Here is a 26867-nt window from a genome sequence, read left to right as displayed (position 1 = left end):
GGCAGTGGCATCATATTCTCTCCTCCTTTCCCTCCTTCTCATGTAAGTGCTTCTCACCCTCATTTCATTTTGGGGTCCGATTGCTGTACAATATTGCACATGGTTCTGCTGTTCTCTACCCTCTACACTGCTCCTCACAGTCGCTTCCTTTTGCCACTCACTTTCAAAAGTTGTTCATGCTATATATATGCATGGTTCAGCCTTTGTGACACCAGACGACGACATAAGATGACAGCACACTTCCTTCTTTTCTTTTCTCCTTCCTCATTTCTCTTCCAGCACAGTTCCTAAATATAGCCATGCTATAGGTGGCTGGCTGATAGTTATGCCTGACCCACATCGTGGATGACTGTGCTAATGCTATCCCATCTACCTCACTTCCCTTTCTGACCCCCTTGCTGTATACGGCTATGCTTTAAATGCTTTTGCTTGCCTAACACTAGCCCCGCCATGGTGGTCTAGAGGCTAAAATACTCGGCTGCTGACCCGCAGGTCGTGGGATCGAATACCGGCTGCGGTGGCTGCATTATCGATGGAGGGGAAAATATTGTAGCCCTGTGTTCTCAGATTTGGGTGCACGTTAAAGAACCCCAATTGATCAAAATTTCCGGAGCCCCCACTACGGCGTCTATAATAATCGTGTGGTGGTTTTGGGACATTAAACCCCACATATCAATCATCAATCAACTTGCCTAACACCATACATGGTTGTGCTACGCCATACCCTTTCCCTTCCTCACTTCCCGCCCCTCGTCCTCAGCCTCACTTCCCTTCCCCGCTTCCATATTATACATGGCTATACTATCGATGGCTGCTCTACGCGGCTTCACCTGTGTTGTTAAGTCCGAGCGACGTGAGACGACGACAGCATACGATGACAGCACACTGCAGTACGAACCTGTAAAGTGTTTCACTGTTAAATAGTCGAAGCCATTCCATTCTGTGAACGTGGACGACCTACGTATACCTGATGGGCATATATTCTACTGTGGGAGTCGTCCAATGGACACGTAAGCGTAATTTTACTCTTAACCACGGCCTTCCTAAGAACGCGGCGTCTGGGCGGCCGCGGCATCGCTTCCTCTTTCTAGCATTGATCAGTATCTTGAGCGGCCCTTTTAGGAGAAAAAGCCGGGAAGAAACTGCGCTATACACGGGACGGTGAAAGGGATGACCACTGGTTGATTGCTGCGGTATTCATGATGTAGAAAACCAGTGCAAAAAAAAACGACACACAAAAGAAGGGGGATACAGGACAGTCGCTGAACTAGCAACTCTTTTGTACGCTGCTGGGATATGCAATATACAGTGTTGTTTTTTTTTCAGAAAATACATATACTTTTTAATGTTTATGGCAGTCAGACTTCTTTCTTTGTTCCACATTATGTCTATGTCGAGGCATAAATATTTTCCGGCAGATAAGCGACATTTACTTAAATAATTACCCAAATCGCGTTAGATAACTTCTTAATAAATAATTGAAAGCAGTAGTTTACATCACAAAGCTGCAGTGCGTGTCAACTTTTGGCACAGCACTCTTGTTAGAAATCCTGAAAGTTGTACGTAGTTAGGAGATATTCATGACCAAATTTAAGGAGGATACCTAAAGTCCGTGCACTCGGCGCACAGCAAACGCGGCAGTTCTGTTACGTCATACCATAACCACCCACGGCAAGGAAGTGACGAAACTTAAACCATGCAGGGTGCACTGAAGCAAACTCTATTCAAGAAAATCGGCAAGAATCTTGAAATACACAAACATACAACCTAATTTTTCGTGTGCGATGTGGGGTGCTTATCTGATAACAGGCGTGAAAAAATATTTCACCTGTCTCGTCGAAGAAGCGCCGCAGCAACTGCCAATGACTTTTATGCTTCACGGAGAAAGAGAATGTTGATATCGTGTTTTTTTTTTTCTGATAGCGACAAAAAAAAATTGGTAGTAACAAACACGGCACACGAAGGTAAGGTAATCTGCTGGGAGAAATTAGATGAATTGCCGATTTTTACGAAAGAATACAGCCGGGGATCGCCTTCATCCAAATATCGTCATTTCCTTGTCAGATATGTAGTTCTAGCATAACCTACCCCCGAATTCAGAAATGCTGCTTGACTTGAACTTGACTTGCCACCTACTTCAATGCAGCACAAACACGTTTCGAACGAGCTGTCCTTAGGTGGTGCCAAGGCAGCACAAAGCGCAGACGCGTTTCAAACGTGCTGCATTGAAGGCGGTTTCAAGTCAAGTTGCGTTTCTAAATACGGGAGTTAGAGTGGTCGCGTTTTCTACACGCCGGTCACACTTCGTTTCGGTATCGGCCTTGAGATTCAATGAAGAATATTTCTTATTACTTGCAACTTTCACGATTTATAAAAAAAAATAAATGTGCCATTAACTGGCACGCACAACTTCCTAACATAAAGCACCTGCCCTCATGTAAGTGATTTAGAAATAATAATTAACGAGTATTTGTTAATCTGTTGCACAAGCATAATTTTAACTGCGGCAGAGTATTTCCGCCTTGACGTGTATAGTTCATGTGCGAAAATCGCAAGAGCCTTACTGTCACAGTCTTGATATAAAGAATCTGCATTTTCGTTAAACAAAAAAAGAAAGAGCAAGATCCTGTGTACTGAGGCTTTGCGTACAAAAGCGACGAAAACAAGATATCGGCGCAGAGGAAGACAAAAAGTAATCACGTTACATGCGTCACAACAGGCTCTCACGTTTTATGAGCTTATTTCACAGTAATGCAGAGAAATCGACTTGAGCATGTTACTAATCTTCGTATTCGGATAAAATTTATCGTATTGCTGCTCTAAATAAAATCACTGACGTCGACAACGCTAAAGCTGATCTTGTGTTGAATCGGAAAGAGGTAATTATATTTTTAATACCACTCATTAAAAACCTACTGTCGGTTCTGTCATATAGGGGACGGTTTCGCAGTGACGAGTGACTATACGGTCAAACGTAGATCTAAGTCACCTGCGTCCAGCAATTCGTGACGTACTATAGCAGAAGTTCTGTCGTCTGCTGCCAGCTTTTCATGGTGCACGTAAGCAACAGTGAGTATGATGTCGTTCAGCGACTCTGACAGTTATTGTGACCGCATGCAGGACGCAGTCAGTGTACGCGATCCCAGCGAACTGTGTCAACTTGTCATGATCACGTCCATTGCGGTGGGACTGGTTTGCAGATGCTAGAAAATGAAACCTTTAACATCTATCTAAAATATTTTGTACGTGTTTCCTTGATGCACAATTGATGCCAAGGAAACCGGTGGGGCGAACGGGTGACAAAAAGAGTTCATTCAAAGAAGCACCCGGAAGGTTGCCGACCCGGGCGGTGGCCACCCGGGCATTACGTGTGGTGAGGTATATGCTTTCCACCACTGCAGTGTCTGAGCCCGCTGGATTGCCCACGGTTAGTCGAGCAGATCTGAGATAGGCAGCGCGCTTTGTCTGTTTCGCGATGCCTGTGTCAGCACTCCTTCGAAGAGTATGAGGCGACCCACATGTTTGGCATCAAATTTCCGGGAAGTAAGAACTCTTGTAATATCTGCAATTTTGCCTGTCGGCTTTGCATGTTGTCCTAAAGATAGCTTTTATTCCATCGCCAATACACCACTGTGTGACGACAAACACGCAATTGCCGTGACGGGCGCGCCGCCACAGCTGCCAATGGCGAGGCAACAACTGCGGTTTTTTTTATGGTCTACCCCAGGGATCTCAAACACGTGGCCCACGAAGCTTTCGGTTGCGGCCCACGGCCCGCACATGACTGAGTTCGCCCCACATTAAAAAAAATTCTGATTAAGTATCAACAGCCCGCACAACTGGGGAAGACGACAGAGCCCGGGTATAAAGAGCGCCGCCCAAGTCTCTGTCGTCTTGCGCGCTGTTACATGTGTGGGTATGAGCCACCTGATATGAGCCCAGCAAGCAATCCATCCTTATTAGACACGTTCGTGAGCTACCCAGTCATGAGAGGCATCCCATTGAGCAACTTGTTTTGAAACATAACCATGAAACACTTATTCGTAGTTTACAATCAGCATCAGGAAAATTGAGTCATTTTATTGGGAGACTGGTTTCGACATGTTGCTGGAACCCTTGCGCCAAATGTCCTCCACAAGAGAGAGAGAGAGGTATAGTATGAAGGAAGAGAGGTTAACCGGAAAGCAAGTATCTGGTTTGCTACCCTGTACCATGGAAGACGTATACTGGGACACAGAAAAGTAAGTAAAACGAAATGAGAGAGAAAAAGAGAGCGGGAGGAAGCGAAAACACACACACACACACACTACACTCCTTCTCAAATGACCTGTACAAAATATGGGGAAAAATGCCTTCGAAAACGCCCCCCCCCCCCCCCCTTCTCCACACACACATCGGGACTAAATTGTGTGACTGCGCCCCGTTGGCTTAGGTGAGTTTGAAATCTCTAGTCTATACTCGCTCTGTTTACGCACGCAGAGGTCCGCTCAGTTCCGCAGTGATTATAGAGGCGGGAAATTATTCTAATATATTTCAGAAAATTATAAGAGCCCTAATTTTTTATAACTGTCAGAATTACAGCATAATATATCACGGCTAGTTGAGCTTTGTGGCTGGTTAAGGTTTACTAAGCCGCCACGTACACACGTAGTAATCTCGATTAACTCCGACACGCTATAGGTTGTAACGGCCATGTTTACTACCTCTCCTATATTTCTAAAGAAAACGGCAGTGAAGCGTAGTAAACGTGTCAAGAGTGCAGTAAACGCTGAAGTTACTATTTTCTTTTTTACGGCCTTCCTTAAATAACGCATTGCTAAGAGCGGCACCGGCTTCAATGATCGGTGCGAAAAACACGTTATCTATATAGATTGGTCTGGTTATGCTTTTAGTTTTGTCGCTGCATGCGTCTTTATGTATTTGAATACAAGCGAATAAAATGTTTGTATCATGCATGATGACACGGGGATTTATCTTGTAATACCCGCGCTTATTGTCTGGTAAAAGCGTATATATGCTGTCCTGAAACGGGCCAAAAGCCTTATAAGACAAAATCCTACATCGGGTACACAATCACTGTGCACGTCACTGTCACGCACCCCTCCGTGATGGTCTAGTTGCTATGTGCTCGGCTGCTGACCTGCAGGTGGCGGGATCGAATCCCGGCTGCGGCGGCTGCATTTCCGATGGAGGCGGAAATGTTGTGGGCCCGTGTGCTCAGATTTGAGTGCACGTTAAAACACCCCAGGTGGTCGAAATTTCCGGAGCCCTCCACTATACGGCGTCTCTCATAATCATATGGTGGTTTTGGGACGTTAAACTCTTCATATCAATCAACGTCGCTGTCACGCGTCTACAATTTACGCGACCGAACATGATTTCCGATATTCCTCTCGCTCTACACCACCGCATTACGCCAAGCGTCTGATAAACATGCGGACGACCAGGAGAGCACGGGCGCCGCGTGGGGTTGTCGATGCATGCGGCCGCGATCGGGCGAAACGAAAACAAATGACATCTGCTTCCCTCTCGGAGCGTTCTCGCCATTACAAATGTGGCTCCCGGCATAAGCTCGACGAACACGGTGTCTTCCGGTTCTTTTTTTGCGTGCTGTAGAAGGCGGCCGCCTGGCGGCGCGGGGTGAATAAAATGCTGCGACTGTCCTTCGTCCTGGCTCGGCTTATTTATCTGCCACCGCGTTTAAGAAGCCCGGTCGCGTAGGCCACAGAGCGCGGGGCCCCGTGCCGGGGCTGCCCGGGGTCGGTGCCGCGCGTTCACAGACGCTCGCAGGGACCGCCAGAGGCGTCGCGGGACCACCGGCCGCTCGGGCGACGGGGCCGATTACTTCTCGTTGAAAGGTGCCGGCCAACCTGACGGACTGGTGCGCTTTGCGGCTAGCGACCCCAGGAAGCGATGAAGACGCCGGCAGCCGTGCTGACCTTGAACCGAAGTTGCTGACAGTAACGGATTGTGCTGTTACCAAGACGCCGGCTACCTGCTGCTCGGGCCTGAGCGCTGGGGCACTCGTGGTGATAAATCGAAACTCCGACTGACCCCGACGGGGACGGCCCAAAAGTAGCGCTCCGGGCAACGCCGGACCATTTCTCTCCGGCAGGAACGCGGCGGCGGCGGTGGTCCACGGCGACAGGACAACGCCTCCTCCGGGCTCTCGCGGCACGACGCCGGAGGCCTACACGTCGCGCTGCTCGCTTCGGCTTATTTTTTATTGCACCGGCATCGTGCTTTGTTTGTCGCTGCGCAATGCGACGGGATTGATGAGGGTGGAAAAACGAAAGTGAGGCGTTCTCATTCAAGCGGGCACTGCAAAGACAAAAACCAACCGTCAACAGGCGGGGCGACTTACGTGTCTGTAGCGCGGACTCGCACCTTCGCTGTAACAGTGCGGAGAGGATCCTTGCCGTTCTTCAACTGAGATGAGTTGAACAGTTTTATTCAACGGTGATTGCCACAATAACCATCAGGCAAGAGTATTCATATGCCATCATTGGTCCACTTGTCATAAAGACACGGAAACCATTCCCACTTCAAAAAAAGAAAAGACACTAAAAGAACTAAAACGATGCAAATGCAGGATTCATATTATAGACCACCTTTATACAAAGGTGAGGAAGGAGGGGGTACATTACAAATGCCCGTAATATGGCATGTGCGTTCGCTTTGCTAAATTCGTCCAGTAAAATAGATTTCACAATGTGTTTATGTAATACGAAGTGTGTTGGCATTATTACTGCGCATGTAATATGGGCAGTCACTGAAGCTCAATCACAAATGTTCTTTCACTAGCATGCATGTAAACGCGGGTCAGGTTGATTATTCATCACTGGAGGAAACGTAGCTGCACACACAAAGAAACTTACCGTCCCAGTGTGACGCATAGTAGCATTCCAGTCCATGTAACGCCATAAGAAACTCAGTGATTCCGCGCAGGTAAACGTGGACACAGCCTTGCCATCTAGTTGTATAGCATGTGTTTTCACCATTAATTGTATCACTATAGCTTCGAAGGACTGTTGAGGGCGCTGGTTAGCGCACCTTGCTCATCACCGATATATGTCAAAAGTGAGAACGACGATTAGGGGTGAGCTTTTGATTGTAGATCGACAGGCGGCCTTGCACACACATCTATTTGCGATCTGTTAGCACCTATAGAGGTGACAGCAAAGCAGGTAGCGGGGGGGAGGTGCCTGTGTATTCACTCCAAAAGGCAAGCCTTGAAATATCAGCGACAGAATCGGCTTTGACAAGTCCGCCATTGCCCCGCCGCGGTGGTCTAGTGGCTAAGGTACTCGGCTGCTGACCCGCAGGTCGCGGGATCAAATCCCGGCTGTGGCGGCTGCATTTCCGATGGAGGCGGAAATGTTGTAGGCCCGCGTGCTCAGATTTGGGAGCACGTTAAAGAACCCCAGGTGGTCGAATTTCCGGAGCCCTCCACTACGGCGTCTCTCATAATCATATAGTGGTTTTAGGACGTTAAACCCCACATATCAATCAATCAACAAGTCCGCCATTGCCAACGGCCTCTAAGTTCAGTTCTTAATTAGAGCGGAACATATCGAATACCAAGGCCATCATATTCACATTATGCTTACGCTTCGTAAAGAAAAGGTGCCGGTCGATCGTTATATTTGCACGTTTTATAATCAAATGCAGGTCAAAGAGCTCTTTTATAGAGCTGTGTCACGGTTCTCAATGAATTGAATTTGCTAATGCCAGCGCGAGGTCCTCCAGGCATTTTCTCCCCATATATTCTAGCGCTCAACCATCACAATCATGAACAGTTTAGGATAATAAGGGCGAATGTCACTATCCTGGACGAATTTTCTTCGTTATTTTCTTAGATACAATGAGAGCGAGAAAGAGTGGAAGAGAGCAGTCAGGCAGCTTAGCTAAGTTGCTTCTTTTCTTGATACAGGCAGCTTAGCTAAGTTGCTTCTTTTCTTGATACTCTGAATGGATAAATAATAAAACAAGAAAAACGACGAGATGTTGTGCACGCGTACACACGACAGTTTGATGGCACCTTCAAAAGCAGTCGCGCAGTCTGAACATCTTTAAGAGCCGAGAGCCGCAAGGGGGCTGTATATAGTGGAGCGTTGCGTGACGTGCCATTATGTTTTGTGAGCGATCTGTCGTACAATCGGCAAACAGGAATGCCGTTCTTTGTCAAAAGAAAGGTATTTATGGCAGAGGACATGTTCGACACCCACGCAGCAACCAATGTCAATAAGAAACGTCGGCGTTTCTAACCGCACCGCTCAACCCAAACCAAAATAAGTCGCCTATAGAGGAACGCGACAGATCTGCCAGGCGCGGCAGAATGCAGCGACCGTCTAGTACTCTGATTATCATGTTTCGTGCGTGGAGAACTGTGCTTGAGATGAATTACGCCCCAGCATTTGTTGAGCGCTAAAGCGGTCACGAACCAACCCTCGTGCTTGGGGGAAAAGCATCCCGAAAAAAAAAAACATACGCTGTCGTGAACTGCTCACCTAGCAGTCGAGCACGGCAAGGAAAGTTTGCAAGAGGCGTGCCACGTTGACATTTTCTTGGTCGTCCTGTTTTCGTATACAGAGGCTTGCCCTCTTCAGAGGTGCCGGCGCCTGTTGTTTGGCGTCACACAGCCGATCCTCTGCTATTGGCCAATAGCCAACACAAATCAAGAGCGGCGTTTGCATCGGATGCGCTTCTAGCCATGGGGTGTCCCCGCGTGTCGGCGCCGCGCTCTAATGCCAGCTAATACTACACAGTCGACACACTTGTGTTCAAGGTACCACAACGGAATTGAACGATCGCGTTCCATGACGCGCGCTCAGCGTCACGGCATGCGTTGACGTCACTTCTTTGCCCCGTGCCATCACTCCCTGCGTAGCTTCCAGCGCTCACGTCGGGGCGAGAGAAGAGACTTGAAGCGTGCGAAATGTTCCTCTAACTGCGCTCGTTCTGAATAGATTCGAATTTTTTTTTTTTTGCGCAATCCATTCGTGAGGCAATGAACTCCGATACTGGGGTCATTCGATGATTACATTAAAAAGTGGTTCAAAACCCGTTTTAAGTGATGCTTTCACGTCCTGCGACTAAAGAAAGAGAAGAAAGTGACGCGTTTTTGTTGGGACGGCGTCAAAGAATGCCAGGAGACCACAATATGCAAGGCGGCACAACCACACTTGTTTTTATTCTTGGTTCTTACACCATAGAATTCACGTCTTTCAATCAAAGGCAAACAACAATTGCGATACTTATGTACAGCATGAATTAAAAGACATGTCATGAAGCGTGATTTAATTGAGTCATCCTACAGGACAAATCGCACACGCTATACAAACCCCTGTTTTGCAGCAATCTTGCTCGACTTCGATGCGCGCTAGCGCGATTTCTGAATTTTTTAAAAGCATTTTGTTTTCTTCTTTATGCATTGCCAAGACAACATGCTTGAGTGAGAATTAGAACTACGGAATCGTGATGTTGCACACCCAATATATATATATATATATATATATATATATATATATATATATATATATATATATATATATATATATATATATATATATATATATATATATTTATATATATATATATATATATATATATATATATATTTATATATATATATATATATATATATATATATATATATATATATATATATATATATATATATATATATATATATTGGAGACCGAATCTTTGATGGTTTCGCTAACACATTTATCCTACATAAGCCAGGATTGCCGCACCTTTTCCCACGTAAAAACTTACACATATATAGGTCAACACCCGGTCTGCTGTAACGGTTGGCTTATAATCACGCTTGCATTTTCGTTTTATTAATTGTTAATACATGCGCTGATTCAATTCGCCACTTGAGAGAAATCGATCTCGCAAACTCGCACACATGTTTTTCCTCTGCCTAAGTTAAGCGCCTAATTTCAAAAGGAGAGAACCGCTAATTTCTGTCAGCATTGGTATCGACGCACGTTATAAGTTCAGCAATTCCTCTAAGTTCCCTCTTCATGATCACATTGAAGTTTAATAATAGTACTTCTGATTGATTAAAACTGTTTTTGCGCATATGAAAGCCATTTGCGCTACGATCGCTGAGTTATAGTGTTGGCAAATAATATGCTGGGCCACTGGACGCTCGACAAAATATTGGCAAGTGTTTTTTTTGGCATTATATTTTCACTAGAACCGCACCGAATGAATTTACCACCGTTATATGATGTCACTGTTGCACTGTTTCATTGCCACTGTTGCATGTTGCTGCGTTTACATGTCGGTCGTTATCGCAGCCAAGTCATGCACCGGATGTTTACTGATTGATGCGGACGCCTGATGCTGCTGCTTATTTTGACCTTGACGATTGTACTACTTTTCTGGCTTTATGATATGGATGCGACGGCGTCTGGAAATAATTCCGTGTGGTTGGTGTTTCTTGCGCTGCTATTTCTTTATTATTTGTTATGCACCTACAGTGCCGAATTGCGACATTGAAGCAAAGGTGCGAGACAAAGGACTATCAATACTGCCCCGGTAATGCGTATACGACGAAAGGAGGCATTACAGATCAAGCACCTCGAACAAGCCGACCGTGATGCCATATATATGTGTGGTTGTGGCATAGCATTTATGCTAATGGAGTCGCCGACACAGCCAGCTTTCGTTAACGCTTTCTCGTCACAACTGTTTTCAGTACACTAAACTTTGATGAAACGTGAACCGTGCAGGTTCAGTCGGAAATAGAGCTTCATGTTGAAAAATAAAATGGTTACCCCAATTAGCAGACGCACCCTAGTCGTCCATCAATCTGTCCTTAGCGCAAGCTCCAATACAATCAGAACCATGCGCATTTTCTTTTTTGTCTGCGATATAAATGTTTTTTTATTTTTTTTTCAGAAACTTTTAGGCGAGACCATGTTCGTTTATTTACAAGCCTAAGCGCACGACAAAAGTATGCACTAACAGAGAGCACGATGAATAAGTTTTAGAAGACAGGCGATTTTTCTGGTGCGAGCACACCGCACATATAGTCTACAAACGGCCACAGAGCTCTGCCTACTGCTCAGAAAATGAGATCATCCTACAAAACAGGGGTCAATGATACATGCTCTGCAAAAGCCAGATATCACGTTTGGTGGCCCCAGGCTACCGAAAATGGGGGACCCTCACACACAGCTCGGGCCGCACACATTTCTATGATGACACGATTCACTTGCCTACGCACACACGACAATTGCACAGTTTCGCACATTTCGTAGGCGACGTGAAATTAAAAAAAAGCTTTTGGTTCCACAATGTGCCCAGTGAAAAGCCGTTCTCGCGTTAGAAAACATTCTAAACTTCTCTATAAATGACATCACTTGGACCACCGTCACACATCATCGCTTCGTCACTCAGAAAAAAAAAATTGAAAAGCGTTCGTGCACGCATTCAGTCTTAAAAAAACAGGGGGGGGGGGGGGCAAGTAAATAAGTTACAGAAATAAAAGTCTTCATTTATATATAATATATATGTATATATAATATATATTTCATTCCAAACAGCAGACATTTCTTATGTACACAGTTTTACATTTAAATACCAGTCGTCTCCTCGACGAGAAGAAAGGGGGAGGGCATTTCAGCGAAACGCCAGGTTCCTGAAGCTTAACGCAGGTGTCAGGCAGAGTACGCAAGCATACACGCACAAATCACATCGAACAGATCAGCCACAGCCGGTCCGGTGTGCAGGTCGAAAGACAAGGGGGCAGCAGCGCGCCGCAGACGTTATACGAGAACGCGGCTTGTCGCAGCCGCTGATAGCGCGCCGTCTCCAGGGAGGGGGGGGGGGGGGGGGGCAACACACGAGGGCGCAACTCTCCTTCGGTTCGCTGTGCTTACGTGCGCTGCCTTCCCGATGAACCCCTTCCGTTTCTCACTGAGATACGGTTGGACAGGACAGATGCAGCTCTCCGAGAGCTTTGTTCTTGTGCACGTCTCTTCCGAGCTTATCACGAGCGAAGTTCGTTTCCCGCTTCCTCTCAAACTGCGGCAGCCTTACTCGCTTTCATTTCGCTGTCTCCCGGGGACCTAATGCCAACTCGCTTAATTAGCCCCCGGCAACGGCCGACCTTGCTTTCCAAACGGCCTGCGAGGCCGAGCGTCGCACTCGCCAGAGGCGTTCGGGGATATAAGCGGCCACGACGTGTTTGGTGAAGTACGCCTCGCGTTGGAGTACAATAGCCGCGTCGTTGTCGGACTGTGACGAGCCGTGAAGGTACTTTCGCAGAAAGAACGCGTTTGATCTTGTATGTACAACAGAGGGGATGCGGAGGACAGCCCAGTTTGACACTCGTCAGAGCCGAACGAGGGAATTGCGATGATTGAAAGCTTCTTGTTGCTTATCCCAGTTTTCGTAAGCATTACGTGAATACACTCCTCCCCTTGGCAGCTCATGTTAGCTAACTACTAAGAAGAAGAGTTCTGCAGCACGTGAAAAAAAAAAAAAGGCATTTATACGGGATGAAATTTGTCCTGCCTCGTTCCTCAAATAAATATTAATAGGATAATTTGAAAAGCATGACTCATGAATTATTCTTTAAACTCAAAGCCGGCTGAGCGAACAACGCTGCTGCTGCCTAAAGGACCCGTGTACACTACTTCCTGCTTCATATGGAAGAAAAAGGGAGCAAAAACAAAATGATGCCCTCCCCACATCAGACGCGTTCTTATTTTGTTCGGTGAACATTGCACAATTCCAAAGAGCACAAATACACTCGTGTCCGAGGACAGTCCACGTTTGTCGTCATAGTCCGAGAGGAGACTGCAGCGGGGGACACAACAGCACGTCCTTCGCCGTCGGAGGTCGCCAGAGGACGCGGCGGCAGCGGAGCGCGTCGGCGGTTGCCGCAACGACTGAAGCCCTTTCGTCTCTGTCCGTGATCGGCGCACCCGTTCGCACAGTCTATAAATAATGGCCGCGGCCGATAAATAGGCCGTCGTTACGAGCGGAAGCCACCCGGCGGGGAAGTGGGCGCCGCGTCGCTGGCGTCTGGCGTGGTGGCCGGCGAGCCCGCGGCCGACGGGCTGTCCTTCTTCGGGTACACGTAGGGCGCGTAACGGTACAGTCCAAGCGAGTGCAGTGTCTCCGTGTGCGACGCTGCGGGCCGCATCATGGGCGGGAACAGCGCGCCGCCCGCCGCCGCCGCCGCAGCGGCCGCGGCTGCTGCTCCGCCGCTCAGCACCGAGGCCAGGTGCGGCGGCAGAGCCGCGCCGGCGGCGGCCGCCGCCCACTGCGACCACAGCTGAGCCGGTATGCCCGCGGGCGGAGGGGCGCGCACGCCCAGGGCGTACAGCGACGGCTGCGCGTACAGTTCCATGCCGGGCGGCTTCCACAGGAGCGACGCTCGCGCCACGGCCGCGGCCGCCGACGGAGGGCCCAGGCCGCCCAGTAGTCCCTTCTCGTGCAGGTAGGCCGCCGTCTCGGGGTCGCCGCCGTTCTCCAGGAAGGTGCGCAAGGGCGTGCGCGCGAATGGGTGGTCGGTGATCAGCGACTCCATGGTCTCCCTGCGAAACAACCGGGTGTTATCCTGAAGCCTGTCGGCTCGCACGAGGTAGTCACAACCTTCGACTTATATAGACCACGCAGAACACTCGGCAACAGTTTTTTTTTTACACCTTAAAGTAAAATATATTCAAATTATTGTCACAAACAGAGTGAAAGAATAAAAATTCAATCACGTGGGACTTTTGGCCGTGAGCGGAAATCTTTATTTTAGCGAATAACACAAATTGCTAAGTTTGTAGTCTGGAATAACTGAACAAGTTTCTCCATTGCGAAAATCTACCTTGATAAAACAATATGTTTGCGGGCAAGCATGGAGAAGAGAACGTGAACACGAACGGCATCTGTGGCTACAGTCATCAATCAGAACTTTCTCTCAAGGTGCATCCAACGGGGTTGGAATGCTTCTTTTATGCCTGGATCTTGCCTTCTTATGAACTTCAAATCATACGCTATAGAAGACAGGTTGGCTGCATAGAAAAAAATTACCAGTTCCGTCTGCAAAGACAGAAATTCGAGTTTTCCGCCGCTGTTTCCTTTCGGTCAATGCTCAACTTCTCTGGCCAGCATTACTGTTCTTGATCATTCGTGCCCGTCTGTTTGCCTTCTTAATACGAAGCACACGGTCATGGCTGCAAATACACTTGTGTTTTATTTCTTTGTAATGTCTTCGAACAACAAAGCACAACATTTCATTCTTTGGTGCGTATACCTAAATGTGTGTTCGGTTCATATTGTTTAACCTGCAGGTACTCGGAAGTTTTTGCGTATCTTCCTCGTCAATAAGCGTCAACATGCCGTGGCCGGAATCTAAAATCGACCTTGGACACCGAGAATTACTTCACCACACAAACACAGAGAATACCGCTTTACGTGTTCAATAACGGTTTACGTGATCATTCGAAACGTCATTAGCCAGCACAGCTCTACACATGAATCCCGCCTCCTGGATCTTGCAGTCATTTCGAAGCGACAGCATACGCGAGCTCCCATCAACAAAACTGACAATGATGGACCGGCCTTACCGGCGGTATCGATTGCTAAATCATAAACACGCGTTTCGACAAGCTGTCGACTAGCTGAGCGCTGATCAGTTCAACGAACGCACTAGTTGACAAACGGCCAAACGTGCCACGAAGTCCGGACGGCTAAAGTTTAGGTGCGCGGTGCCTTTGGAATTCCTCACGGGTGAGCGGCGGGAAAAGACGCACCGCCAATATAGGGTCCCCCCACCGCGATTTGCTGTCAGCGGTCGCCAGCGAACGCCGCTATCAAACGGACGGTTCCACCACCGCACGTCTATATACGGTGCAGGCGGCCTGGGCAAATGCCGCCTGTAATCTGAACAACTAGCGTTTATCGGACGGCGCATCTACACTACATCTCGGGGAACTTTTTAAGTTGCAGTACCCCTGTGCGGAAAGTGGTTCAGCCCCTCTAAAACACGAAACTGAGAGAAGGCGAGATCGCCCCCTCCAAAGAGAGGCAAATAAATTAGAACAAATGCGGCCTTTGCCCTTTCCCTTTTTATAGGATCACGTGCGTGTCCTTCGAAGGCACGTCAACGCATAGTTGACGATTCCGCAGCCTGCCCAGGACCTAGGCGGAATACCGTGATTTATTTTACAGCGGCCTTCGAGCACGGCGACACGCAGCGTCCGCGCGCGCACGCGGACGGCAGCAGCGCCCTCGTGCGAACCACGGCGCAGGGCGAGCTGCGTACAACTGCTTGCAACTGCGCGATCACCCTCCGGGGGTAGGGTGGCTACCGGGGGCGCGCTTCACGGCCCTGCGGCACGACCTGTCCCTCTCTTTTTTTTTTACTAGGCCCACGTGCATGCTTCGGCAGCAGCAACTGCAGCGCGTTTAGTGGACATTTTTTCTTGCGCTTCATCGACGTGCACAGTGGGTAGCCCACAACAGCAACGCTGCGGCCAAGGCTCGCAAGGCGCTGGTCTCTCCACTTTACGTATCTTTAGCTGTCCGCCTATCGGAAACACTGTGCAAGCTTGGGACGCAACCCATCTTTGGTCGCATCGTTTGCACGGCGCCTTCTCTAACTACCTCTCGTACACATTAGCGAGCACCTTGCTATGAACCCTGTAAGCGGTGTACTTAAGAAGTATACGCAGAAATAAAAAAAAAACGAGCTTTTCTCTCATTAGTTTGATGAAAATAGTTTCAGTGAGAACCTTACCTTTCAAGTTCTGTAAGCCGCGACGAATCTCTGAACCCTTTCGCAAAGGGGTTGCTGTCTATTTTTAATTTCGTTATCTGAAACAGAGAAAAGAAAGCGTTTGTTTACTGACAGGTACGAAGAAATCATCTGGTGAGGTATCCACAAAAGAGTGCGAGCTATACACCATCCATGCACAATTTAAGGATTCATGCACTCTGCCGCATCACAATACAACAGATTAAGTTTGTTTTCCATTGGTCACTCCAGGTAGCCTATTAGTGTAGTACGTCTAGACTACGGTGTAAGAATGGTCTAGACATTATCAGTTACGAGTTACTTTTCCCTGTCGGCAAAAAAAAAAATCAAGGGCAACTTTTTTTGTCAGCTCCGGGTTCGGGACAGATGCCAAGTGAGCACTCACCAGTTGATTTTGGTACGCCGTGACAGCTGTGAAGACCGTCTCGGGAAACACGTACGTTCGAAACTGTTCAGCTTCGAGATCGTTAACGGGAACGTTCGGGGCGTTATGCCGTCGCTTGACCAGATGTATACGGGGTTGATACTTGTGCATGGAGTTCAGGACAATCTGGACAGACAAACGTAAAAATATCATTGTTAGCGCAGGTTTTCCATGAGCCGCTACAGTCACACTCGAATGCGGCCGAAATGCAAAATAGAAGAAAAAAAGCACCTTCCTGTACATTGACTTTAAAGGCCTGACCCCACATATCCGTCACAACGCGTCGGCGCGCGTCTTTTTAACGCGGCGTCAAGCCGTTTCCTTTATAAAAGGAGCGAGCGCACGGATTCGCGTAGCCACGCGCCCACTCTCTCTATAGGAGAGGGCGCGGCACCGCGTCAAAAAGCTTCACGCTGACGTGCTGCGACGGATACGTTGGGTCAGGCCTTAAAACTCCCATACAGCGTGCCTCAAACTGTGGTTCTGGAAAATTAAGCACAAGAATGTAAATAAACCTTAAACATTACCCGAAGGGTCCAACGTGCAAAAAGCACAAGGTTCTGGAAAGGCAACTCGGTGGACTTACCAAAGTCGTTTCAGCTGTTTTATACGACATCTTACATCAGATGAAAACTTTTTACTCCTAGTCACCTAGCTTGGTATTATCTGTTTTCTTCTTTTTTAGTTAAGGTACCGTATCATAAACAGACATTATTTCACGTTGCACAAAACGATCCTGGATGCCACTGTTATTTCATTGCACAATGTTCTGATTAAAGGAAGCACATGAGTCAAAGGCTCGCCACCTCTCTGTTTCCAAACACCCGCTTCTCCACCCCCTTCCACTTGAAAACACCAGAACACGATAAAATAGAATGTAAAATGACGGTCCTGACGAAGGACTGAGCCGGTCGCGTGACCCAATCGCGACCCGGTGGGCCCAATACAATTGTTTTCCTTTCAATTCAATGCTATCTGTCCATGAATTTAAAAGCTCGTTAAAAAGCACTGTAGCACATTCACTCACTCACTCTTTCACTCACTCACTCACCTTATTATGGTTAACAATGTTGCCAATCAATTTAACGCGACAGTTGTTAAATCTCGCCTAGTCAGCGTTTGGGCGCTCATAAAAAAAATCGTCATTCCGGTTCAGGAAAACGTTTCTTTCAACACGAAAGTGTTTTGTGCCGGCATCCACCCCGGTCCGTTCACGTACTTTTGTCATGCATATGACGTTGTAAAATACGTGCTAATATATTGATTGCAAAAAAAAAAAGAATTAGATTAAAAGATTCCATCGCGGGGCGTGAAACCAGCGACTCCTCATAGCCCGGCGCTAACCACTAAGCCACTGCAGAGCGCACGTTGACGAGGATGCATATACACCATAAACCCTTTGGCGGTTTCCAGAGCTCCGTAGCTTCAGCGCGTTTTCGTCATCAGTAGCGTGATGACGCTAAGGTCTCACGTCCGGCGCGCTCTGAAGGCCGTCGCCTCAAACCTCTAGCGTTTCGTTACACGCCGCCTCCACGGAGCGTGGTCTCTCCTGCACGCGCTTATCAGACTCAGAATTCGGGAAAGCACGAAGGTCACTTCGCTCGCTGCCGCGGTCGCAATCATGAAAGGAGCTCGCTGCGCGCACACGGAGAAGAAATAATTGAGACAGCTGTTCGCGCTTATCCAGTGTATACGTGTGCGTTCATTTCGTCTGTCTTTTTACTTGCCCAGTGCACTTTAGGTGCCGAGCTGTGACAGTTGTTAGCCCTCGCAAGTCCTGTGAATGCTCATTTCATGCGTGCTTTCTGCTTGAGGTGAGCGCTGCGAGTTTCAAGCTGGTTGTCGTTCTTCGCGTGACTTTAGAATTTGTTACTGTATACCGTTCATTCCTTCGCCATTGTGGGTAAACAACACACAATAAATGCTCAACTACATCTGTGAAGACACTTTCAGCTTTACCGATTCATAGGGGCCAGCGACGTTTTTTTCCCCTCGGCTTTACTACTAAAGATTAAGCTGTATTAAGTTTGTCCTGCGGAACCGGCACTATATCCCGCCTGAGCACTTGCATTTTTCTTTATCATGTACATGCATGCCCAGAGAATTCGTTTTGACAGAAGGCTGACAACGGCTAAATGTCAACCAAGCCTGCAAGTATTCCTTTTCATTCGCTTTAACAACTGTTCATTTCGCACACACCGTATAAAAAAAAAAAAAAAATAAGGAGAAGAAAGGAAAGCACAAGTAGTGAAAGGAGAACATGGCGACACACATTTCGGCTGTACAAAGTCACGCGTAACACGGCAGGTAGGTGGCGGCTGAAGTCGGCGTATGACTCACGCCCAGGCAACGTCGCCAGTGAATAGGCCCTTCGCTCGTCAGCTTCTCCGTGGCTGCCTGTCGGGCTTTCGGCTCGATCGCATGCAGCGTAGCCTTTATATGCGTGCGCGCTGTCGGTATGGCAAACTATTAGCCGACCGACAGATTGCCACCCGCGGTGACGGATTCGCGATCCATGTATGTCTAGCTAAGGGCTTAACGTGAAAAAAATGACCTCGTACGTCAGTATACTATGTTATTTATAGTATCGTACGGCTTACAGACAAAGACTGTCCTATCTCACTTAACCGAGCCAATCATCAAGACGCCTCTTCTTTTAAATTTTGAAGTTCGACCACTTCGCCGGAGGCATGGGCTTACCGCTTCCTATAATAAAGCGAATGAAATATTTCGCGTTCGAGTCGCATGCTGGAGGACGAAGTGCTGATCCGTCAGAGAAGCGGAAGTATCAAGGAGACCGGCCGTCAACGAGTCCTTTTATCTTCCTCTTCTTCTTTTCTTTTTTTTTTGTCATTTGGGGAAGCCCACAGATATGTGCTCACAGTGTCACGTACATTCAACGAAAAGATATATACTGCGCGTCCCCGATAACCAACTATGATATTTAGAACCGTTAAACCTCGCAATGTGAAACAGCCTTGTCTGCGAGTTCCTTCAAACGATTATTTTCATCCATCTAATGCACATAGTAGAGACGCGATTATGGAAGACACGCGATCAAGGGAGAGAGCGCTGGAGACGCGACACCTCGGTACATGCATACGAGGTTGTGCGGCGTCATCATGAAGTCTGCCTATTTTTCCGTGAAACCTGACGTGCAAGCCCCCTACGAAACCTGCATTTTCCGCACGACGCTTTAAAAAAAAAAAACAGAAAGTTATTTGCTCCTCAAAACATTATCCCCAAATTCACCACAATATCATCCTCAAAACGAAGAAACTTGAACACATTTAAATTAAGCAATGTTTCTGTTTTAACACCTACCTCTACTGATGGTCGTTAGTGCTCACTAATTGTCTGAATGTGTTTTTGTCTCTCGCATTCGTGAAATATATAGAAGAACTGATTCTGACTTCTCATGTTGGATACATGAACAATCCAAACGATTTGCTACGTGTTCGTATTCCGAGAATACCAATCATTCTGCTTTATTTATTCGCATTACTTCAAGGCCTTACAGTATTGAAAGATGCATTCAATGCACTAAGTCACATTATTTAAATTCACGAAAGGGCAGCGATGCAGATCAGCTCGTTCATACTAACTATATACAGCCGAAAGAGTTCTTGTGTTAAGAAAAATAACAGTTTTGCCCCACAAAAATCATGCGTGCGGAGGGGGTAAAAGCGGCAAAGAGTGTGAGAGTATGATAGAATCATTTTGGCAATTTGGAAATTATATTGGTAGACAATACATTCACGCATGCAATGCGTGTCAGACAGAAAAGACCGAAGTTTACTACGCATAACTTTATTTTTTTATTTTATCCGTTGATACGCTGCGCGCATTATAATGATGATGTAGCCAACTTGTGGAGCCATGGGTTGGTGCCCCTTTTCCTCTCCCGCAGCGTACGAAAAAAAAAAAAGTTTTCCTTTTTTTGTTTGTTTTTGTTACACATCTGTCATTCTTCTTTTTTTTTTTTGTCCTACTTGCAAAAGTTGTAAGGTTTTTCAGCCATTAAAATATTATTTCCATCAATAGTTGTGCTGCCAGATAACGATGAGCTTCATGTTTGGCAGAAGAAACTATAAAAAATATTGTAGTTCTTAAAACTTGCTATACCGCATCCTGCCATCAATAAAATTGGTTCATTCAATTAATCTTGAAGTTTTTAGCTGATCTACATTTTTTTAATTGAATATGCCAGTAATTGCAACGGCATTACAAAAAAGCGTTGCACCAGCATCCGAAGCGTGCTGTGTGTCACAATGACGATAGAGCAAAAGATTTTTTTATTAGTGATGTCGAGACAAAACACGGAAAGAGAAAATGAAACAGGCTGGCGATTGTTACTGAAAGGGACACCACGAGACCACTCGTTCGAGAAGAAGAGGCGTAAATGGGAAAGATCAGAGGGATGATATAAGGAAATATAGGCGTCACATCTCATGCAGTGTATACACGAGCGCCAAACATGGGAGTGTAAAGGCTTGGGGTAAATATGCTAGAGCACAGCCTCACCAGCTTTATAAATATAGAGTCGATTCACCGCCACTCGGTAGCCAAGCACTGTTCGAGGAAGATTAAACTGCTGGAACTTACTTGGCCGCACACAGCGAGAACTGCAGAATGTTGGGCATTTTACAGAATGACAATTGAAGTGTTCCACTGGCCACAAGCGATGCGGCTAAAAAGAACAAGCTGAACCAATAAGCCACACATTTTGCTCCCGAACGTTGTTCACGGCGACAGCCTTTGCACACCGAGGCCTGTTTTTGCGAAAAGCGCTTACGGATGGTTCGTGAGACAAAATTACTAGCAGTCCTCACGCCACGAACATGTAATAATAGCGAAGGGGTCTGAAAAGCCTCGTTAATTCGACACTGAGTATTCGTATGGTCCTTTTTTGCAATTTAAAAAGAGGGGCGTCATTAAGCAATTTTTATTGGAAAGAAATGCTGTTTAATCTAGAAAAAAAAAGAGTCCAATAAATTTTCATTGCACCATCGTATATTATACCCGCAATTGAAGGGAGCTATATTGCTTTCTCTCTCACATGTTTCTTCTGAATCTTTCTGGGCACTTTTATTGCACTCGATTTCATACACGGTGGAGTATAGTGAGTACACAAAAAAATAATCGAGAATGTCAGGCAGCGTTGCTGTATTGCCCGATTGCGGCGACGACGTAAGTGACCTCATTCGACGCTGCAGAGCACACTGTGTTGCCTAATGGAACCATTACGACGGTGCCTCTGAGTCCAATCGAAAGGCCATTACACTTGAGATAACTCGCCGCACTACTTGAGACTGAGAGGACACGCTACACTGGCCACTACACGTCACATTCGTAATGGCCGTGAGCAGTTGGCACGAAAAGCGACTGTCTTCAGTGGTTGCAGAAAGGCGCGCTTTTTTCAGCGCACAATGCACTTGCCGAAATCGCTTAGCGGGCAAAGAGCGAAATAAGAGCGTAGCCGACGACCAAGAGCAGTCTGCGTGTGTTGTATAACGTGAGTCGGTGCAGCCACGCGTCGCACAGTCGCGGCAGAACATGCGAGCGGTGTCCGAGCGCGGCATTCCGCGCCTTGGGCGACCCCCTTGCGGCACGCGCTCTGCGGTGCTGGGTAATTGTTCTCCGAACAGGCTCCCCGCCGAGAGGGCCGGGTGTGCAGTCGACACGGTGCGCGTGTCTCATGACTCGCCAAGAACTGAGCCCAACGCGCGCGCACATCCATTTTCGTCAAAGTCGCCCCCTCGTGACAGCTTGTTGTTCGCCACTGCGTCGTCTGTATCATCTTCGGATATGTCACAGCGAGGCGGACTCGCGAATATGCATGCTCCGTCACGGCCCCGTTCGTCCCTCCCTTGCCAGTTTTCTGGGGCTGTCAGAGAGTCGACCAGGCGGCGTTTCAATGACCCTGGGATAATAGGTTTCGTGGCAGGCGCTTATAAATATGCAAACCGCGAATTACACAGCGCGGTCTGGTTCGGGCGAGACTTCCTCGCGTGACGCGAGTATTATGTACCGTTTCGCGCGCGCGCCCCCGGCGAGCTTTGCAAAACCCCGGGAGTGGACGCTCCGAGTGGAATTCCGCGCGAGCATTTCTGTCCAAAGTCATTACGTGCCGCGATCTGCTTAAGTGCGTCCGCTAATCTGCCCTGCCTCGCGGCCCCCTGTGTATGGACGCCACGCTGGTCCTCGGCCGCGCACCGTATACAGTCGCAGGCCCGGTGGGACGCTCATCGAAGTATACCGATCTCCCCCGACTGTCGCTCTGACAACCGTCTCGAGCCCAGCGCACACCTCGCCGAAATTCCACCTCGCACATTTCGGACAGCTCTTCGAAGCGATGTACAGGCACTTGTTAAGGATGTTTCAAAGCGCTGTCTACGGTCACAGTTTTGATACAGTATACACATGTCAGTCGATACCAATAATGTGGAACCAGGGGTTCAGCTAAAAATAACAGTGCGCAAAAAGTAATGTAGTAATTTTTTTCCTTTCGCTTATATGGGATTTTTCCTTGTCTATTATTCATGCTTTATATTGGGTGTGTCGTTAAGTATACTTGAGCCAGAGTTTCAAAATATGCCGGAACAAGTAATTACGACGCGACCAAACGCATGTTGCTCACGGTTGCCTAGAGTGTGTTCTCAAATATTGTTTAATTAGATGCGTTTAATTAACCAACTTTTCAAGAAACAAAGATAGATAAAAAATTTCAATGAGAAAGTTGTAGATCGGTTTGCAAAACGTCCGATTAGACAGTTTTGAACTTTATATCTGTTAGGTATTAGTGTTTTTCTGCTAAATACAAATGCCCACGAACTTAAAAAATACCACGTGCCAAACCTGCTCATGCGCCAGTGCGCGCAATGATTCTAGCGCTCCCTAACGTTCCGAGTAAAAACGACTTATTTGGCCCATTGTGCTGTCTTGGCAGGGCCGCAACAATGGTGGTGGCTTTACGATGAACACGTTTTGCTATCGGCCAGAAAAATGATAACCGCTGTGACTGCTTATCGCTGTCATGAACAGTTGCGAGGGAAGCGTGTCGTTCGTACGCGGAACGTCATGGAGCACTAGAATCATCGTGCGCCCTGACGCGCGAGCGTGTTTGTCACATGGTATTTTTTTGTATTTCGTGGTCACTTTCAATTAGCAGAAAAACACTAATACCTAACAGATATAAAGTTCAATACTGTCTAATCAGACGTTTTGCAAACCGATCTACAACTTTTTCATTGACATTTTTTATCTATCTTCGTTTCTTGAGAAGTTAGTTAATTAAATATATCTAATTAAACAATATTTGAGAACACAAAAAATAATCTGACTAACTCCAGGCAACGGTAACATGCATTTGGTCGCGTCGTAGTACGTGTTCCGGCATATTTTTAAACTCTGGCTCAAATTACATGGGACAACCTGTATAAATTTAGTTTTACTTTGTTCGAACAGTTCTCATTGATCATTTAGAGTCGTAGTACAGACGTAAAATGTAGCAGTAGAGAACAACATTGCTCACTTTCACCTGGCTGCCCATTTAGGTTTGTGTGTATTATTTAGATACCGATGTTGTATGTTCAACGATTGGTTTCTCTTTTTTTTTTTTCTAGTTCAATTAGTTCATGCTTCATAGTTCACTAAGCATGAGCTGAAGCCTCTGTGCGTCTGATCTAAAACTACTAATCTCTGCTCGTTCGATTTTTTCCCTTTTTTGAGTTGATTTAGTGCATGCCTCGAAGTTATTTGTAACAGGAAAGTTGTCGCAAAAACTTTAAAAAATTACCAGCCTTAAAAACTATCGCATGAGGTCAGACAGGAATAACCTTTATAGCATACAGCAATATTATGCCGTAATACCGAAAGATGGGCTAGTTTCTTTTGCAGCATACTGAAGCTTTAGCTGCAGAAGACGAACGAAGCAATGAGGTGTTTAAGTTCAGCTCTGACAAAAACATGCAAGCACAAGTTAAAGGATTCTTTTCTAGAGCAGACGGTAAAACTGTAAAAAGCTGGATACCCTCACTCGACTCTTCTAACTGAAAGCGAAAGGTCATTGAACAAAATGAAAGCCGGGGAGAAAGTGAAAGAGAAGCCAAGATACAGAGAAAATTTCGGTAATCCCCTACGTGCATGGTTTCTCTCATAAGCTCAAGAAGGTGAGAGCTATAAGTATGCATGTCAAAGTAGTATTCTCGGCAAGGGACAAAGTATCGGGCATGTGTCAGGCTGTAAATAATCTGTACGAAAAAGGGACAATGATATCGGTATATAGTAAAGGATCGAAGCGTGCAGATCACCAAGTGGTCGAGTGCAAAAGAAATTTATAGTGTATAAGACTCCTTTCAGTTGTGGATACTGTTATGTCGGTCAAAATGACCGATGCTTGAATGTGAGATTGAAAGAGCACTTGACCAATTTGAAGCGGAGGCCGGAAACACATTTACAGCATTCTAGCAGAACTCGCTGTTGGGATATAGTTGGTGCATGTTTCGATTAAATAGTCAACTTCGCGCCAAATTCACAACCACACAGAGGAAGAAAACACATAGACAGCACGGGCGCTCTTATGTCTATGAATTTTCTTCCTCTGTCTGGTTGCGAATTCGGCGCGAAGTTGACTATTTAGTCCAGACATCTAGCATTGCATTGTGTGCGTTGTTCGAACTGAAGTTCTGTATCTTTTCTTTAATCAGACAACAAGAAAATTACAGAAGCGTGACATATCTTTAGATTTACATATATGTGCGTTAGTCATTCTTCAATATCGCTGAATGAAAAAGAAATTGAATTGCTGAATAACATGTTATATTCCACAGCATCTGTTAAAGGATTTATTTGCTTATTTTTGCACGATGCTGTTTTTGCTCATGCGTAGTGATCATGAGGTGCTGACGAGAGTATATATTCTGTTTTCTTATTCAATAAAAATCAGCTGTTAGTATTCGCTGGTCATTGTGTCACTCTCGTCTGTGTCCTCGTCTATGTGTGCTAAAGCTTCATAATGAAATGTTATACAGCAAATCGAAATGCTTCAAATGAAATGTTATACAGCAGCGTAAAGGGAGTCAATCAGCTTATACACATTTTGCTTAACACGCTTGATTTATGCCGCCTGGATTTTTTTTTCTTGATAAGCCCTCCAATATCTTCTAAAGGTTTGTCCATGCACCTAACCAAGCATGGAGCGACGCACCAACTCGTATTAGTATTCGTTTCCATTTTCGCAAATATATATGAAGGCCGCGCTGCTGATTTAGTCCCCCACCAGAAACACGGAACAATATTGATCAATGAAGGTGTCAGAGTAGTGTACACATCATTAATGCTATTCACAGCATGCTTTCAACATGTATTGGAACTATTATACTGAGAAGGACTATATAGGAGTGAATATTAACGAAAATATTTCCGCAACCTACGGTTTGCAGATGACATCTTAAATGCTGGAGATGGTTTGAAAAAAAAAAACAATTCAGAACCTCAGCTGACAATGTATAAGAGTAAGGTTGAATTTTATTATAACAGAAAATAACCGATATGCTCAAAAGCATGGCAAGAAAACATTTATTGGAGTTCGCCTCTTGAATCTGAACAACAGCATATGTTTACGAAGGCCAAATATTGACAGACGAGAGGGAAATCCACAAATGAATGAAAATGAGGTAAATATGCGAGGTATTACCAAATCATGTCCACTTGCTTCCCTTTATTCTAAATATAGAAGTGGACAGTTTCTTACATGCTATTGGTACTATTTACTTATAGGGCAGAATCTTCGAGTTCAACAAAATAATTCCACAAGACTAGCTCACCGATCTAAAGCATGGAAAAAAATGTCAGAAAGAAAGACCGGTGCAGATTCGAAAGCAAGACGGGGGGTACTGTCATTATTAGAAAAAAAAAATGTAGCTCAGTAGACGCAGCAACGCGGGTCTATAGTGCGTAGGTCTATTGCAGGGAGAGATTAGGAAGGGAAGCCAACACAGAAAACGTGTCAGAATGAAATCAGCGAGTTTGCGGGCTCAATTTGGAACTAGCCCTAACAAAGCAATGTTCGATATATTTGGGAGACGCTTTCATCCTGCAGTGATCATAAATAAGATGATGATGGTTGTCAGTTAACGGGTACATCAGTCCCAGCACCATTGAAGCGTAATGAGGTCAATACATAGAGCGTGACAGACGGCGCAAAGACAGGAGGACTGTGTGTGATGCCCTTCGTCACGTCTATACAGCGCAGGACAGCGAAAGAAGGAGAACGACTTACGTGTCCCTGCTTGTCCATCTCGTTGTTGGTGAGCTTGACCTTCTCGAAGGAGACGACCTGCTTGCGCAGCTGGTCCCCCGTGAAGGGACAGTCCGGATGAGCGTAGAGGCGCGCCGGCGACGGAGGGTCCGCCTTGCCGGCCACCAGCCACGATGACCGGTGGTACGCGTACCGGTACCGCTTGTTGTCCACAGGAACGATGTCCAGGAGCACAATGTACCGAGCGTCGGGCTGCACCCCGGAGAAGGAAACTCGTACGGTAGGGAACATCCTCCTGCGGCATTAGATAAAGTGTGCATACATTGTATATATAAAGGGTACTCGAAGGCGATGCACTTAACTACCAAGGAGGAGGAGGAAAGAAGGAAGGAAAGAGGAAGGAC

At 46.5% G+C, this 26867-nt stretch overlaps 1 protein-coding gene and 1 long non-coding RNA gene across 2 annotated transcripts in view; one reads left to right on the top strand and one right to left on the bottom strand.

Moving 5' to 3' along the window:
- Positions 1 to 26867, top strand: part of LOC142775783 (uncharacterized) — a 670285-nt gene that overhangs the window by 518212 nt on the left and 125206 nt on the right. The window lies entirely within an intron of this gene.
- LOC119176520 (uncharacterized) overlaps positions 9706 to 26867 on the bottom strand; it is a 130372-nt gene continuing 113210 nt past the window's right edge. Inside the window, exons 3-6 of the mRNA XM_037427846.2 lie at positions 26485 to 26758; positions 16164 to 16328; positions 15761 to 15837; positions 9706 to 13565 (exon numbers count right to left, since the gene is read on the bottom strand). Of these exons, the coding sequence (XP_037283743.2) occupies positions 13001 to 13565; positions 15761 to 15837; positions 16164 to 16328; positions 26485 to 26758 (1081 nt within the window). The 3' untranslated portion in view covers positions 9706 to 13000. The remainder of the gene's footprint in view (positions 13566 to 15760; positions 15838 to 16163; positions 16329 to 26484; positions 26759 to 26867) is intronic.

Source organism: Rhipicephalus microplus, chromosome X, assembly GCF_043290135.1.
Source record: "Rhipicephalus microplus isolate Deutch F79 chromosome X, USDA_Rmic, whole genome shotgun sequence".
NCBI lineage: Eukaryota > Metazoa > Arthropoda > Arachnida > Ixodida > Ixodidae > Rhipicephalus > Rhipicephalus microplus.
This window is presented reverse-complemented; position numbering and strand designations above follow the sequence as displayed.